At 37.1% G+C, this 15,132-nt stretch overlaps 1 protein-coding gene across 1 annotated transcript in view; it reads left to right on the top strand.

Annotated features, from left to right (window-relative positions):
- Positions 1 to 15,132, top strand: part of LOC150084568 (ribosomal RNA processing protein 36 homolog) — a 141,741-nt gene that overhangs the window by 58,214 nt on the left and 68,395 nt on the right. Inside the window, exons 4-5 of the mRNA XM_090376490.1 lie at positions 4,058 to 4,129; positions 10,068 to 10,134. Coding sequence (XP_090232616.1) covers positions 4,058 to 4,129; positions 10,068 to 10,134 — 139 coding nt within the window. The remainder of the gene's footprint in view (positions 1 to 4,057; positions 4,130 to 10,067; positions 10,135 to 15,132) is intronic.

Here is a 15,132-nt window from a genome sequence, read left to right as displayed (position 1 = left end):
ATGCCTGTCCAGCTCAGCCTTAAATTTATTTAGACTATTAGCTTCCACAACAAAACATGGAAGCCTGTTCCACCAATCAACTACCTGCTGGCCAAACGCACATCTATTCTACAACTGTTTTTCCTCGACTTGAAACTGTGCCCCCTCAGGTTCGTAGTCTGAGCAAGAGGAAGAATCCCATCAGCATTCAGCTTGCTCAACCCATTCAAGGCCTTATACACCTCAATCAGATTACCTCGCAGGTGCCTGCTTTCCAGGAACTGCAATTTGCAGAACTTAAGCCTTTGTTCCCCTCACTTTGTACTCGTTCTAGCAACTCTACATCCTTCCTACATCCTCCAGACCTGTACACAGTACTCTAGGTGTGGCCTGACCATTGCCTTGTATAATGGGATAATCACCTCTCTGTCCCTGCTAGCAAAATTCCTATATATCATTGACAAGACTCCATGACCCGCCCTGGCAGCCTGTCTGCACTGCTCGTTGAACTTCATGTTTCACCGCACAATTACCCTCAGATCTCTTTCAGTTATTGCTACCCATATGCGGTAATTCGCATTTGTCAATGTTAAACTTCAGTTGCCACTTCTCAGCCCATTTGCCCAACTTATCTAGATCCAGTTGGAGTAGCATACTGTCTTTAACAACCCTGCCAACCTTTGTATCATCTGCAAACTTGGACATTAAATCTGATATACCTTCGTCAATATCATTGATAAATATGCAAAACTACAATGGACCCAACATCGAACCCATGGGAACTCCACTAATAACATTTGTCCACGAAAGCAGTGTCCATTGATTACCACTCTCAGTCGTCTCTCACTCGACCATCCCTTTATCCATTGTAGCAACTTACCCTTAATGCCATATCTCTCCAATTTGTACAGCCATCTTCCATGTGCAACAGTATCAAAAGCTTTCCTGAAATCCAAGTATATGATATCAAAATTATTTTTGGCATTCAGTTCCTTTGTGACCACATTATAGTATCCAACAAAATTGGTCAGACAAGACCTCCCTTTAACAAACCCATACTGTCTTAACTATTATTGCAGTCTTGTCTAGATGATCCTGAAATGCTTCTTTTACCAGTGATTCTATTATTTTCTCCAAAACACAAGTTAAACTAACAGGTTTATAGTTACTTGTGTCACCTTTTGAATCCCCTTTGTGAATTGATGATACATTTGCACACCTTCAGTTCACAGGGACCTCCCCTGAGTCCAAGGAAGCTGTCATAATCATGGCTAAGGGTTTGCTTACTTCCTTTGCTGCCTCCTTTAATATAACTGGATAGATCACATCCACCTCAGGTGCCTTTTTTTTATGTTTAACTTCAAAAATTTCTCCTCCACTTTGCTCTCAGTTATTACAAAATCACTTAGCTCTCTGCTAGTTTGATAAACTTCTGACACTCCTTTCATTGAATAACTCCTCGTGTGTGAATGTTGATGCAAAATTTCAATAAGTTTATTAGCAACTTGAGTATGATAATTAAGTCAACCCATCTATGCTAAGTGGTCCAATCTGATTCATTTGTCCCTTTCCTTCTAGAGTTTACATAAGTAAAGAACTCTTTGTTGTTTTTCTTTGCATCCTTTGCCAAGGATTTCTCATCTGCCTTCGCCTGCCTAACCTCCTCTGTGACTTGATTACAGACTAGTTTATATCTGCCATAGGCTTCTGTGTCACCTGATACTTTATATGCATCCCATAAATTTTCTTCTCTGCCACGAGCCTCATTAGTTCGTCTGACATCCATTTAAGCCTAAAACTTGAACAGTATTTCTTAGTTGGAATGAAAAGCGTAGTAGCCTCCAAAATTAAGTCCCTGAAGGCTTCCCATTTAGAATTCATCGTTAGTAACATCATCAGTTGATCCCAGTGTACAGAATTTAAAAACTGTTTTAGACCTCTGTAGTCAACTTTACGAAAGCAAAAGCCCTTCCCTTTAGCCTTGATGGAAGTTACATCTTTAAGTAATTCACACATCAGTACATTGTGATCACTGTCATCCAGTGGTTCCTTTATCTGCAAATTTTTTATGCATAAATAATCACTGCTGATAATCAGATCAAGAGTATTACTCCCTCTGGTTGCCTCTCGAACATGTTGCTGTAGAAAACAGTCATCCGATAAATCCACAAAAGTCTTGCTAGTGTGCGTGTGAGTGACCAACCCATAAGTTCCCGTCGATATCCGGAAAGTTAAAAATCCTCCATTATAAGACATTGATTTACTGGCCCACTCTATTTCTCTGCACAATTGCTCATTATACTCATCAGATTCATTTGACCTATAACACTAGTCTGCGCAGGAATCGTAAGGAGGAAGTTGTTCTTGCCCGGACCCGCATAGGACACAGTCATTTAACTCATTCGTTTCTGCTGAGGGCTGATGACCCTCCTATGTGTGAGTCCTGTGGAACAATTTTAACAATAAGACACATTTTAGTTGAATGTCCAGATTTTAGCAATATCCGTTTTACCGCTTTTAACCATCTGACTGAGCCGTATACACTCAGTCAGATTTTATCTGACAATGACCATGTGTCTGCTATTTTTAGCTTTTTGAAATCAGTAAACCATTTTAACCATATTTAAAAAATTAACCTTTTTAATGTTTCTTGTTTACTGATATTTGCCTTTTACCGTTTATACTTGTTTTTATACATTGACTTGGTGACCTAATTCGTTAGGCCACAAAAAAAAAAAAAAAAAAAAAAATTTTTTTTACTTTTTTTTAATGACTAGGTTTTGGCGCATTATAGCCTTAGTCGCTAATGCGCCAATAAAACCCAACAACAACGACCTATAACACACATCTATTCTCATTTTTCCTTTCCCAGTGCTTATGTCACACCAAAAACTCAACATTGCATTATCCATCAATATCAATTGGATGCACTTCCTTTGATTTTATGTGTTTCTTAACTAACAGCATAACCCCCCTCCTCCCTTCCTGTCTTGTCTATCCATTCTGTACGCATTGTACTCCCCAAATTCCAATTCCGCACTGCTTATGTCTGTGTGACACCACGCTTCTGATATCCCAACAGTATCTGTCTTTGATATCTTGACTAGGCTTCAAGCTCATCAAATTTATTAACTATACTCCTAGCATTGGTGTACATGCAAGTATACATGCACCTGTTTCTACTCTTAGTTATCCTAACACAGTCCATGTATTTATTTGTTCCCCTATGACTCCCAGCAGTCCTGGAAATCCTCATTCCCTTACTTTCCAGGCTGCTGCTCAAATGCATTTCAATAGAAGCAGTGCAAGAATCACTTCGACCTCTTCCAGCAGCTACTGTTAATCTATTAGTCCATGTATCCCCTCCCAAGCTAGCAGTTTTCCTGCTCGATAGCATCAGCAGATATTCTTGCACCCTTTCTATTTAAGCATATCCCATCCCTGTAGAAGCAGTCTCTCCTGCAAAGTTACTGGACATATTGTTCAATGCATGGGTAGCACTATGACTGTACAGGCTGTATTACAGGCAAAAGGCATCCCCACAAGGTATTAGGATGTCATGTCTGGTATATTTACCAGATATTTTATAAATTTCATACTTAATACTTTTCTTATTAAAAGTTGTTCCTGGGTGCAGTACTTTAAAATAGTTTTGTTTGCACCTTTAACTCAAGGGAATTCTTTTTTCCAGGTTTAGAAAAATATTAAGTCCCAGGAATATATAGGAAAGTCAATAGGAATGGAATTATTTCTTTAATATGCTTGATACCCTGCTTATGGTTTTTGCACTTTTGTGGAAAGTTAGTGATTAGATACTGATGTTGTTATATATGCTGTTGCATTTATATCGACAAAGGGAGTTGAAAGTATTGACATCTGTTTAATTTAATTTCTTATATTAGAATGTCTTATTTTAGTTCTGGGCCACAGGCCTCTATAGTCTTTAACTGGAACTATGTGTACAAATTTGTAATGTAATAGTTTCCAGTATAATATTACTAGAGATAAGTCATTAATATCAGATCGTAAATCTAATCAGATGTGATTTTTGTTTAACCTTTAGTTATTTTTTTAATAGATACAATGAAGCCCTTTTTGGTAATAAGAAGGATTTTACAAAACAGAATTTTAAAAGACTTAATAAAAACAGGTAATGATATTTGTTATTTCTGTCTAATAAAGTATAGTAATACTCAGTAAGTTAAGATGCATTACAAACTTACTTTAATAAATTTAGAAACCATTTCACTTAAATACATTTCATTGAGGGTGCAGGGGAAGAAAATTAAAGATAATTAATGACTACATAAATTACTTTTTAGCAGAGCACACAGCATTCCTGTTTTGAAATTTTTGAAAGGAGGGCTCATGAACCTCCTATAAACACTGTGATATTTTACCATAAAACGTGGTTTAGTGAATGCCCAAATTTTATCATTATACAGTAAACCCTTGCCAATCTGGATTAATGGGGGGGGGGGAGGTCATCTGGATTAAGCAATAATCCAGATTACTGAAGCAAAAGATAGCCCTAAAAGGGGGGGAAAAAAAAAACCTAGAACCCAAATAAATGGAAAATTTAATGATATAGGTAGTGCTAATTAAAAAAAAAATATATCACTATAGCGCATTTATTTAAAAATTTTAAAAAGACAATACATTTATTCATTGATAGATGGATAAATATACAGTATTGTCTTTTTATACATTTATCAGGTGGCATCTCATGCCAACACCACCTGATAAATGTTGGTTGCTGTGAATACCACTTAAATACAGCTTCTTCCAGCAACACTTCTTTTGGCCTTTTTTAGTGTCTGTCTATTTGATACACTGCTTTTATCACTCTCCGCATCAAAGTTTAAAGCAAATGCCTTTATGGATCCTTTTGGTTTTTAATATCTGACAGTCTGTTGGCCAATATCAAATTTTTTTTTCCCGTTAACACCATTTTCAAGTTGATTATAGTTAAAGTAACATGATTTCTTTTTATTCCACTTTTAAATTCTTTGTAACTTGTCCCTCACCAGTCTAACTCTCCCAGCAGTGAGGTTATTTTAATGGTCATAATTCCAGTTGGCTTAAGTTTACTAGTTATGATATGTACTCATTTGATCAAGATGCAAGGCTTTTTCAATTACCAATGACCTTGCACAGCTTGTTCATTCTGTGGTGCAGTGTCCTCGCCAAATGGAAAGTCTTTCAACATGCTCACCATACGTGGCCCCTCCAGGAGGTTGAAGCTCTGCACCAAAACTACAGATGAGCCAGAAATAATTATACTGCTCTTGTCAGGCAATGGAAATGGTTATCCTGGGAAAAATATACAACAATTGGCAACACTGACCCCTGGATTGTAGCGTATACCACATTACTACCAATAAACTCCCTAGGGGAGAAGTTACCAGCTCAACAATAACCCCCACAAGGACAGATGACTACATCCTGGCAACAACGATAAATGTTTTAGACACTATCTTCCATCCTGCTGAGGACCTGAAAATGCAGCAACAGCAGATGTTCCAATATAATAGCACCTATCACTTGGATCAATCCAAAAACCCCTTTACACTGGAAGAAATACAACTTAACCTCAGCAGACCCGGGGATAAAAAATGCCCTGACTGGATCTTTTTGAACCCGAGATTATCAAAAAGGTTGTGGAAATTGATCCTTAACTTATATAATCACTGTCTTTGGACTGGAAAACTGCCAACATATAACTTATTCTAAAGAATCTAATAAAACCACCTGAATTTCCTGACTCATATAGGCCTATTGCTCTTCTCCCCCATCCTAAGCATGACATTTGAACGTCTCCTGCATTACAGATTGGACTGACACCACACTACTGCCTACATGCATTTTGATTTCCAATACAGGTTCTGTCCAGGACATTTCACTAAGGCTACTCTCCAACATCTCATCACCGCTGCTAGCATTGCCACCACAAAATACTTCCTTGTCATAGTCATTGATTTTACCAGCGCATTTGACAGGCTCTGATGGCCACAATCCTCAACCAGCTTTGACGAACTCAGCTTCCACTAAATCTCTACCAGTGCATTCAAAGCTACCTTTCTGACAGAAGAATCGCAGTATCATTTCTCTACTTGAAGATTACCCACTCCATATACAGAGGCTGCCTGTATATGGATTTGAATGGAGTCAAAAAGTTTGAGAACTTTTTGACTCCATTCAAATCAGTAGTTTGAAAGCATAATACTACTAGTAGATGTTTCTGTGACTGTATTTTAATATGAAATGTGTATGTTGTCATTGAAACTCAATTTATAGTGTAATGTGGATGTTATATTTTTGTTTGTTTTAGACAAAAAATATACTATCATTTCCCTTCTGCTTACAGGTTATCGAATGTCCAGCTTATCGAAAGCTATGTGCTCCTAAAATCCTACAACACATCAAAAGCTATGCATTAACAAAAAATAAATAAATAAAATAAAACTAACTACCTAAAATGCATATTCAAGGACATATCACATCAAATATTTGCAGTGGCCAATTCACATGCTGCCATAGAAAAATGGATGGTTATCATGTCCCTGTAGCACTTAATGGGTAGTCCTACACACCTGAAACTCAGGTGTATAGGACTCCCTTTTCCACTTTTTTTTTTTTTTTTTTGAAAGAATTATTTTTTTAAATAACTTAATCCCCTCCTTTTCCTTCACAGGTCCCTTAACCTTGCTCTTCCTGGATATCTTCAAGCTTGTAACCTTTCTAGGTTGGGAGGTGTTACTGAGTTTTCATTGTTGAAAGATTCTTTCCAGCTATTTATATTTCTTTTTATAGGAAAGAAATATTCACCTATTTGCTAATTATTTATTTTATTTAATTAGCAGTTTCAATTTGTGGAATATAGCCTTGACTAGAACTAATGATGAAAAGTTATCTCAAAAATTTATCACAAACTAACTAATACAGTTACCCCTTACCTCAAAAACATAAGCTAGCATTTTTTTGGCTCGTTACCTTGTAATAAGTGGGTGAGCTGAAATTAATGCCCTCTTACTGCATATCTTTTGAAGGAACAGAGATAAAGCAGTTGTCTTTAATTTGTATCAATATTCTACATATCACATCCCCATCAAACTCATGAAATTTCATTCAACACTTCAAAGTTTTTGTGTGTAAAATTCTTTTGTTGAGAGACCAACCATCTGTTCACAGCTACTTTAAACTTTGTCATTACCATTGTTTCCTTGAAGATATTCTTTAAGCTTTGGGGTGGGGAAATTAAGAGCCTGTCTAATGTATTAGAATAAATATTAATTATAGGCTCTTTTCCAAAATTTCAGAACAGATAACCCTGATAATGTCCTAGAAAAAAATCAATATCATTTTGCTGGCTTGCTTAGACTTCACATTTTTTTGGGCATGTTTTATGGCCAGATAGAATATAAGACACCTTGGGGTGTCTTATATTCTAGCTTGTGAATAAAAAAATATAAAGCTGAGACAAATACATCCTAGAACTGAAACAGATGCTACTACTTATAAATAAAGAAGAACAAGCCAATGTGGGAAAACAACTAGCAGCAGAATATCAAATCCTGGTAATATCTGCCAATGAAGAAATGGCTATTGATAAGCATATTTCAAAAAAAAAAAAAAAAAAACACCAGATAAATCAAAGTCAGATAAACATAGCAGCACGCTGAACACTGTGCTCACTTTACCTCCTACCAGAAACATCTTACGTGCAGATTTAGATAACTTAGTAGTTAAACTTCCAACACACTTCTGCATAATGAGATACATAGACACAGCTCCTTATGGGTAAATATATACAGGGTGTCTCAAAATATTGGTACAAACGTTTAGGGGAGGTATGTAACATCTAAAGGAATGTGAATCGCATAGGAACCCATAACCGGAAACATTACCGTAAGTCGGTAGATGGCACTGTTCATCAGTTCGCGAGAGGGAAAATTTCTGGTTTACTCATTCAAGCAGTAGTCTCCGCACAAAGAGCATGCATCGATATACAAACTGTGAGCTGGCAGACATGCACATAGTGTATGGATTAGCAGAGGGAAATGGACGAGCTGCTCAACGAATTTATGGAGAACACTTCTCAGATAGACATGTACCGGACCACCGTTTGTTTGCGCGTGTGTATCAAAATTTCTGTGATTATGGGTCATTTAAAGGTAACGGGAGTAGTGTGGGCAGGCCACGTTCGACGCGAACTCCCGCCATGAAAGAAAGTGTGTTGAATGCCGTCCAGAATAATCCTACTACCAGCATAGGTGCCGTTGCCTCTGCCTTAGGAATGCCTCATTGCATTGTACAGCATGTCTGGCACCACGATTCCTTACACCCCTTTACACCCCAAAGGGTTCAGTTACTGCTCCCCCAAGATCATCCTGCACGTGTGACTTTTGGTTTCTCCAAGTAAGTGTTCAGGACTTGAATTTTCCAGCCTATGTTTTGGTCACGGATGAGGCTTATTTCAATTGGGAAGGCTTATTCAATCAGCACAATGCTCATGTGTGGGCTCACGACAACCCACACGGTGTGCACCCCCATATGCTTATCAACATCGCTTTGCAATAAATGTGTGGGCAGGTATGGTCGGTGACTGCTTAGTCGGCTCATACCTGTTACCATCCCGCATGAACTCCGCTAAATATCGGATCTTTCTTGAACAAGTTCTACCAGGGTTACTTGACTATGTTCCATCAAATGTGAGAACCAACATTTGGTTTCAACATGACGGGGTGCCTGCCCATTAGGGAAGGTGGGTTCGTGACCATTTGAACAGGCATTTTGGGCGTTGATGGATTGGCCGTGGTGGACCCGTTGCCTGGCCCCCATGTTCACCTGATTTATCGAGCCTTGATTTCTTTCTGTGGGGGACCCTCAAATCTATCATGTATGAATTGCCTGTGGAGACGGAAATGGATCTCATGGTGTGGTCGACCGTGTCCGCCAATCCATGCTGAGTCAGTGTCATGCATGCATCGCGTCTCATGGTGGAACCTTCAAGCATCTGTTGTAACATCATGAAATGCATCCATCTCTTACTCCATTGTTAATATTATGTCAAATAAATGTTTGCCACTAATTACTATCTTGTCTCATTTCTGCTTCTTGTGCTTCTGCTACTACTTTCCCGTGACGTTTCCAGTTATGGGTTCCTATGCGATTCGCATTCCTTTAGATGTTATCTATCTCCCCTAAACGTTTGTACCACTATTTTTGAGACACCCTGTATATAAATATAAAAAATATTAGATTTTATATATTACTGTGGTATTGATTTCTTTCTATAAGATGATATCTTGTAATTATTATAACGAAATATTGCATCTGCTGATTTCAAACTGTTTATTAAAATAAACAGAAATACAAAATTACAAATTAAGAATATAATTATAAATAAATATATACAAGAATTTAAAATCACCGACTGTGTACAATATAATAAAACAAGATTATATACAATTAAAATATAAAATAAGACAACCAAATAAAAGTGCTAAAACATACATCCGCTGTATATAAAATAATTATTTATAATTATATTTTTAATTTCTAATTTTGTATCATTTATTTTCATAAACCATTTGAAGTCAGTAGAGGCAATATTTCGTTATCTTTAATTCTGACACCCAAAATGTCTTGTAATTATTTTTATATTGTTAAATATGTTTATACCGATTATATAAATGTCGAGTATTCTCTATTACTCAGCATATATATTTAATTATTAAGAAGACGACTTGTGTTGTAGTATATGGTAAGTAAATAAGTGTTATATGTATAGCGATTTAGCATATACTAATTTTATAAAATTATTTTCCTCCCCATGATTTCCATGTGCATCATATAGTCTGTGTGATTTGCATATTGGCAGCAGCAGCAGGCTTTAAAGGCCTACAGGAAAAGAAGGCAATTGACTGAGCATTTTGCTCGTGATGTGCAAGTTAGTCTCAGATTTTTTTTTTTTCTTTTTTGTAAAAGATTAAGTATAAAGTTAATGTTCTTATGTAAATGGTTCTAATGTTGTTAATGATTAAGTTAAGGTTCTAATGTAATTTAGTATCTCTTATTGTTTACAGACCAAGAGAGATGTCATCCAAGAATGCTATTTCCCATTTCCAAGAAGTGTTTCAAGTAAAGCAAAAGGTAAGATAAAAAAACATCAGATTTTAAATTTGAAGAGTAGTTTCATTTTAATTCTTGTTATTTCAGAATTTATATTGTGTTGGTGCTTTCAAAGATGGTGGGAGAAGGGGGATCTTGTTTTGATCTGATCATCCCTACTCTCACAATGACTGCATTATATTTCAGGCTTATTAGTTTGTGTTCCTCAACTTCTGAGAGTGACAAAGTAAGAATCCCTCTTCATAAGCAACTTAAAGTTGCAGTGTGATTGCTATAGTATCATATAGTCTCCGCAACAATATTTTTTCCGAAGACTATAAATAAATTTAATTCTAATGCATTAAATGTTAATTCTATTAATATACGCAGGCCTTATAACATTTCTAACTCGTGGACACTTACGCACATGCATGAATAGCAGTTCATACATTGGTTTATATAAATAATCTTGTGTCAGGTGTCGTTAATTTGGTATAAAACAGGGATTCTCGAATCACTTTTGTACGTCTTGTGAACACAGTAACAAACCGAATAAGGTGGTCTCTTAAAAGAAGTTTAATAACAATTTTAAAGTTTTACTTATGTGTGAATTAATTTATTTGTCGTCGTTTTTTAGAATTTCACGACAATTGTTTTTCAATTCTCATTGTCGTGTTGTTTGGTTTTTGGAGGTTGGTGGCCACCATCTTTCCACGATTCTTTCCGATTCCCTTGACGTGATATGAGAGTTGAAGACATGCTTATTTTAATTAATAATTATTTTAACTTGATTCATTTATGACAATACATGGGGGGTAAGTTCATATTATAATCATTCGCGATTGAGTGTTGAGAGATTAACAGTCCTACTCAAAGGTATGAGGTTTTCACCTATAATTTAAGATTATTATAATAATAATAGGACTTATTGTGTTTCATAGTCCCTTTTGATTTGAATTAGTATAGATTAATGTACTTCACTATCTTTGCTTGATCATGCACATAGAGCAGATCCACTTTTGTGTTAGTGGCTTTGGGGGAAGCTAACAAAAGTTTAGTATCTAGGACAGTGGTTCTTAAACAGTATGCCTTTAACTTCAAGAGTGACTAGAGTGACAAAAGATTGAAAATCACTGATCTAGGATAACACCTAGAAAGTTAAGTCTGTGACTAGAGTCAACATACAATTTTGAATAGATAAAGATAGTCTGCAAATTTACTAGGGAGAATTATATAATTCGGTTTTATTTGAATCTCAACATAAACCAAAAATAATCAAAATACATTTGATAAAACCTATAATTTCCTGTTCTCTCTCTCTCTCTCTCTCTCTGTAGATAGTTTTGCAAAACTATCTACAGAGAGAGAATTTTGATATTTGAAATAATTTTCAAAAAAAAATCACATGTTCTACAAAATGAGAATAGGAGAAATGAGACAAAAAGAATAGGACAAATAATGCTGAAAAACAATAGCCTGGAAAGGAAACCTCAAGGGGGTTCCATTTCTTTTGAACATGGGGAAACGTTACAAAATTTTTTGCTTCTCATTAGAAAAAATAAGCTGAAATTTTCAAGGCAAGGAGTGTTGCTAGTGATCAGAAAAATAAATTTTCAATAGTTCCTATATGGAGTTGACACACAGAATCTAATGTGGTAGTCAGATCCATTAAAATGGCATATAGTATAGAGCAGTGGTCCGTGGAGTAATTTGAATATATTTGCAATTTTTGGTATTTATTAAAATGTTTCATTATATTCTAATTCTACTTTTTTGAAATTTTTGCCTTATTACGATGCATGTTTATAAAAGGCCCAGTGCAATATCCGGTATTAGCGATACTTTTATTGTAAAAAAATATAGAAAGCTATTTCTATTGTTGGGCTTATTCAAGAAGCGAATTTTTGTAAACGCTATACTGGTGTTTATTCAATACGATACTCTTCTTAGGTAAGTGACCAGTGATATTTTTATTTTAACTGTGCAGAGTATGGTATTTAATGGCATCAAAGAGCTTGAGTTTGATAACTATCTTATTTCTTGTTTGGTTTTATATTCAAATAAAATAACCACATTGAGTGAGAAAAAGCAAACAAGCGTTTTGTGCTTCTTAGGTAATACATCGCGTTGTCATGAGTTGGTTAATGAATCAGAGCCACCGCAAGGCATCATCAGGAAGGACATTAGAACTGGAGGCGGAGAGAAGAAAAAGTTCAAAGTTTCAAGAAAATATGATGCATACTACTTGAAGTTTGGATTTATTCAAGAACCTGGAAGTGAACTGGATCCATGGCCACTTTGTATTATATGTTCTGAGAGTTTATCCAATGATGCCATGAAACCTTCGAAACTCGGCAGGCACTTGCAGTCAAAACACCCAGATTTAGCTAAAAAGCTAGTTGAATACTTCCAAAGGATGCGTGAAAATTTGCAAAAGCAAAAAAGTTCATTAGCAACGATGATTGTTGAAAATAAGTCCTTAGTAAAATCTTATTTGATAGCACTTCAAATCGCGAGATGTAAAAAGCCGTATACGATTGGAGAAGAATTAATTAAGCCTTGCTTGTTACACACCTGTGAAGAGGTTTTGGGGAAACAGGCTGTCCAGAACTGAAAGGGATTCCTATGTCCGCTAACACTGAAGTGCAGAATTGAAGACATGGCCGAAGATATTGAAAATCAAGTGATTGCACTTGTGAAAAATTCTACGTTTTATTCAATTCAACTTGACAAATCAACAGACATAACTAACAAGGCAGGTCTTTGTTTTGTGAGGTTTGATTGCCAACGAGAATTAAAGGAAGAACTCCTCTGTTCGTTAATCTTGTCGGGTAGAACAACCAGCTCTGAAATTTTCAATGCACTTAATGGTTACTTCCTGAAACACAGTATTGAATGGAAGAAATGTGTTTGGATATGCACGGTGCTGCAAACATGACTGGACATCGTTCAGGAGTTGTTGCAAAAGTGAAAGACGTTGGACACCCAGACATCTTGTTTACTCATTGCATTATACATCGTGAGCAACTTGTGGCGAAAAGATTTATCTCCAGAACTGCACGAAGTACTCTCTGATGTAATTAAAATTGTAAAAGAAATTTGCCACAAAGCGCTCAATTCTTGAATATTTGAGGCACTTTGTGAAGAAATGGGCTCTCAGCATACTCATGTTCTTCTTCACGCTGAGGTTATTATTTGGTTTTTTAGGAGCATTAGCAACTAAGGCCATATTGCTCCAGGGATATGCTGTGGTCATTCCCTGACCTTTCTGTATTTTGGTGGTCACGGGCTCGAACCCCGGTCTAATCAAGAAGCCGTGTGCTATGCACTACTGCTCCTGCCCACCTGGCTACGGAGGCGCCTACGCTGAGGTGAGATGGCTGTCGAGGGACAAGGTGCTAACCCGATTGTTCGACTTGCGCCAAGAAATGTTATTCTTTCAGCACCAAAATAATTTGAGGCTCCATGATCTCTTGTCCGACAATGATTGGCTAGCCAAGCTTGCATACCTGGCAGATATTTTTTCTCTGTTAAACGAGCTGAACACATCCTTGCAAGGACAGCTTACGGACGTGTTCACACTGCGAGGCAAAATGGATGCATTTCAAAGGAAGATATTGCTGTGGCAAATGCGGTTGGCTGAAGAAGATATGGAAATGTTCCCAAATTTTGATGGTTATATGAGACAGGAGGATGTCAACCGACAGGTAATAACTCTTGTTCGATTGCACTTACAGTCGCTCACTGACTCTTTTGGTCGTTATTACCCAAAAGGAAGAGGACTCCCAGACACGGAAATACGAGGATAATAGATCCATTTTCGGCAAAATTTGAGGATAGTAATTTGAACATAAAAGAAAGCCTAATCGATCTATCATCTGACGACAGTCTCAAAGGTAAATTCCACTCGTCCCTAACAAGATCTCATTTTTGGCTTTCCGTAAAAAGTGAGTACTGAGTGTTGAGTGAAAAGGCCATCAAAATTTTAATTCCATTCGCAACTACATATACATGTATGTGTGAAAAGACATTTTCATCAGTTACGGCAATTAAAAACAAGTACCACTGTCGGCTATAAATACAAACTACTCTATGAAATACAAACTACGATGTGAAACCGCATGATGCAGGCAACAATTAGTTGTTGGAAGTAGTCTTGCAGTTGTAGCTGTAACGTTTGGCTAGGCTGCAGATGCCAACGTTTGTCATTTAGAGGGATGATTGCTTTAGTGATGGGATGGATATGACCTCCTCTGTTTCGGTTAAAGGAATCACTACAACAGGAGCTATTCTAATCAGACACTGACCGGTAGTGGTGAGATCGGTCAATAATCTTGACGCCGCAGTGTGGGTCGATGTTGTGATCACTGAATGTTCGACGTCCACAGAGCGAACTGCTTTCTCATGCTCAGAGACTTAATTTCTGAGTCTTCTGCCAGTTTTACTTATGTAGCAGCCAGTGCAGTCACGGCAGGAAATGCGGTACACCAAGCTGTTCCGTAGGAGTGGGGAAATCGGTGTCTTAACACTCAAAACAAGGGACTGCAATCTTCTGCCCGGAAGCTGCAAGCACTTTGTCCTGTGAGCTTGTAAGACTTTAAAAAGTTGTTGTGACAGGTTTGGGTAGTATGGGATAAAGGCAGTCGAAGTGAGGGTCATCGCTGTGTGTGGCCCTAGGGTTGGCGACACATCATGAGCCACTTCAGGTCACACCTGTCTAAGGCACTGGCAGGGTAGCCGTATTTTGCCAGATCTACTTTTTCCTTAACAATCTCAGTGCACCTTTCATTTGCAGAACTGGAGTGGGCCTAGGCATGGGTTAGTAGGGCCTGCACAATGCCAAGAAGTTGGCTGCGAGCATGTGCTGACCGGTAGTTGGTGAATTAAAGGAATTTTACTTCAACCTTTTTTTTTTTTTTTTTTTTTTTGTCTCTCAGCAATACTGCTTTGTTATATTTAGTATGAATCCTGAGATCATAGGCCTGTTATATTTAGGAACTTGCATGTTGATAAGCTAAATTCAGTGTACTCATTTTCTGC

This window comes from Mastigoproctus giganteus, chromosome 6 (assembly GCF_048544385.1).
Source record: "Mastigoproctus giganteus isolate SK-2022 chromosome 6, ASM4854438v1, whole genome shotgun sequence".
Classification (NCBI taxonomy): Eukaryota; Metazoa; Arthropoda; class Arachnida; order Uropygi; family Thelyphonidae; genus Mastigoproctus; species Mastigoproctus giganteus.
This window is presented reverse-complemented; position numbering and strand designations above follow the sequence as displayed.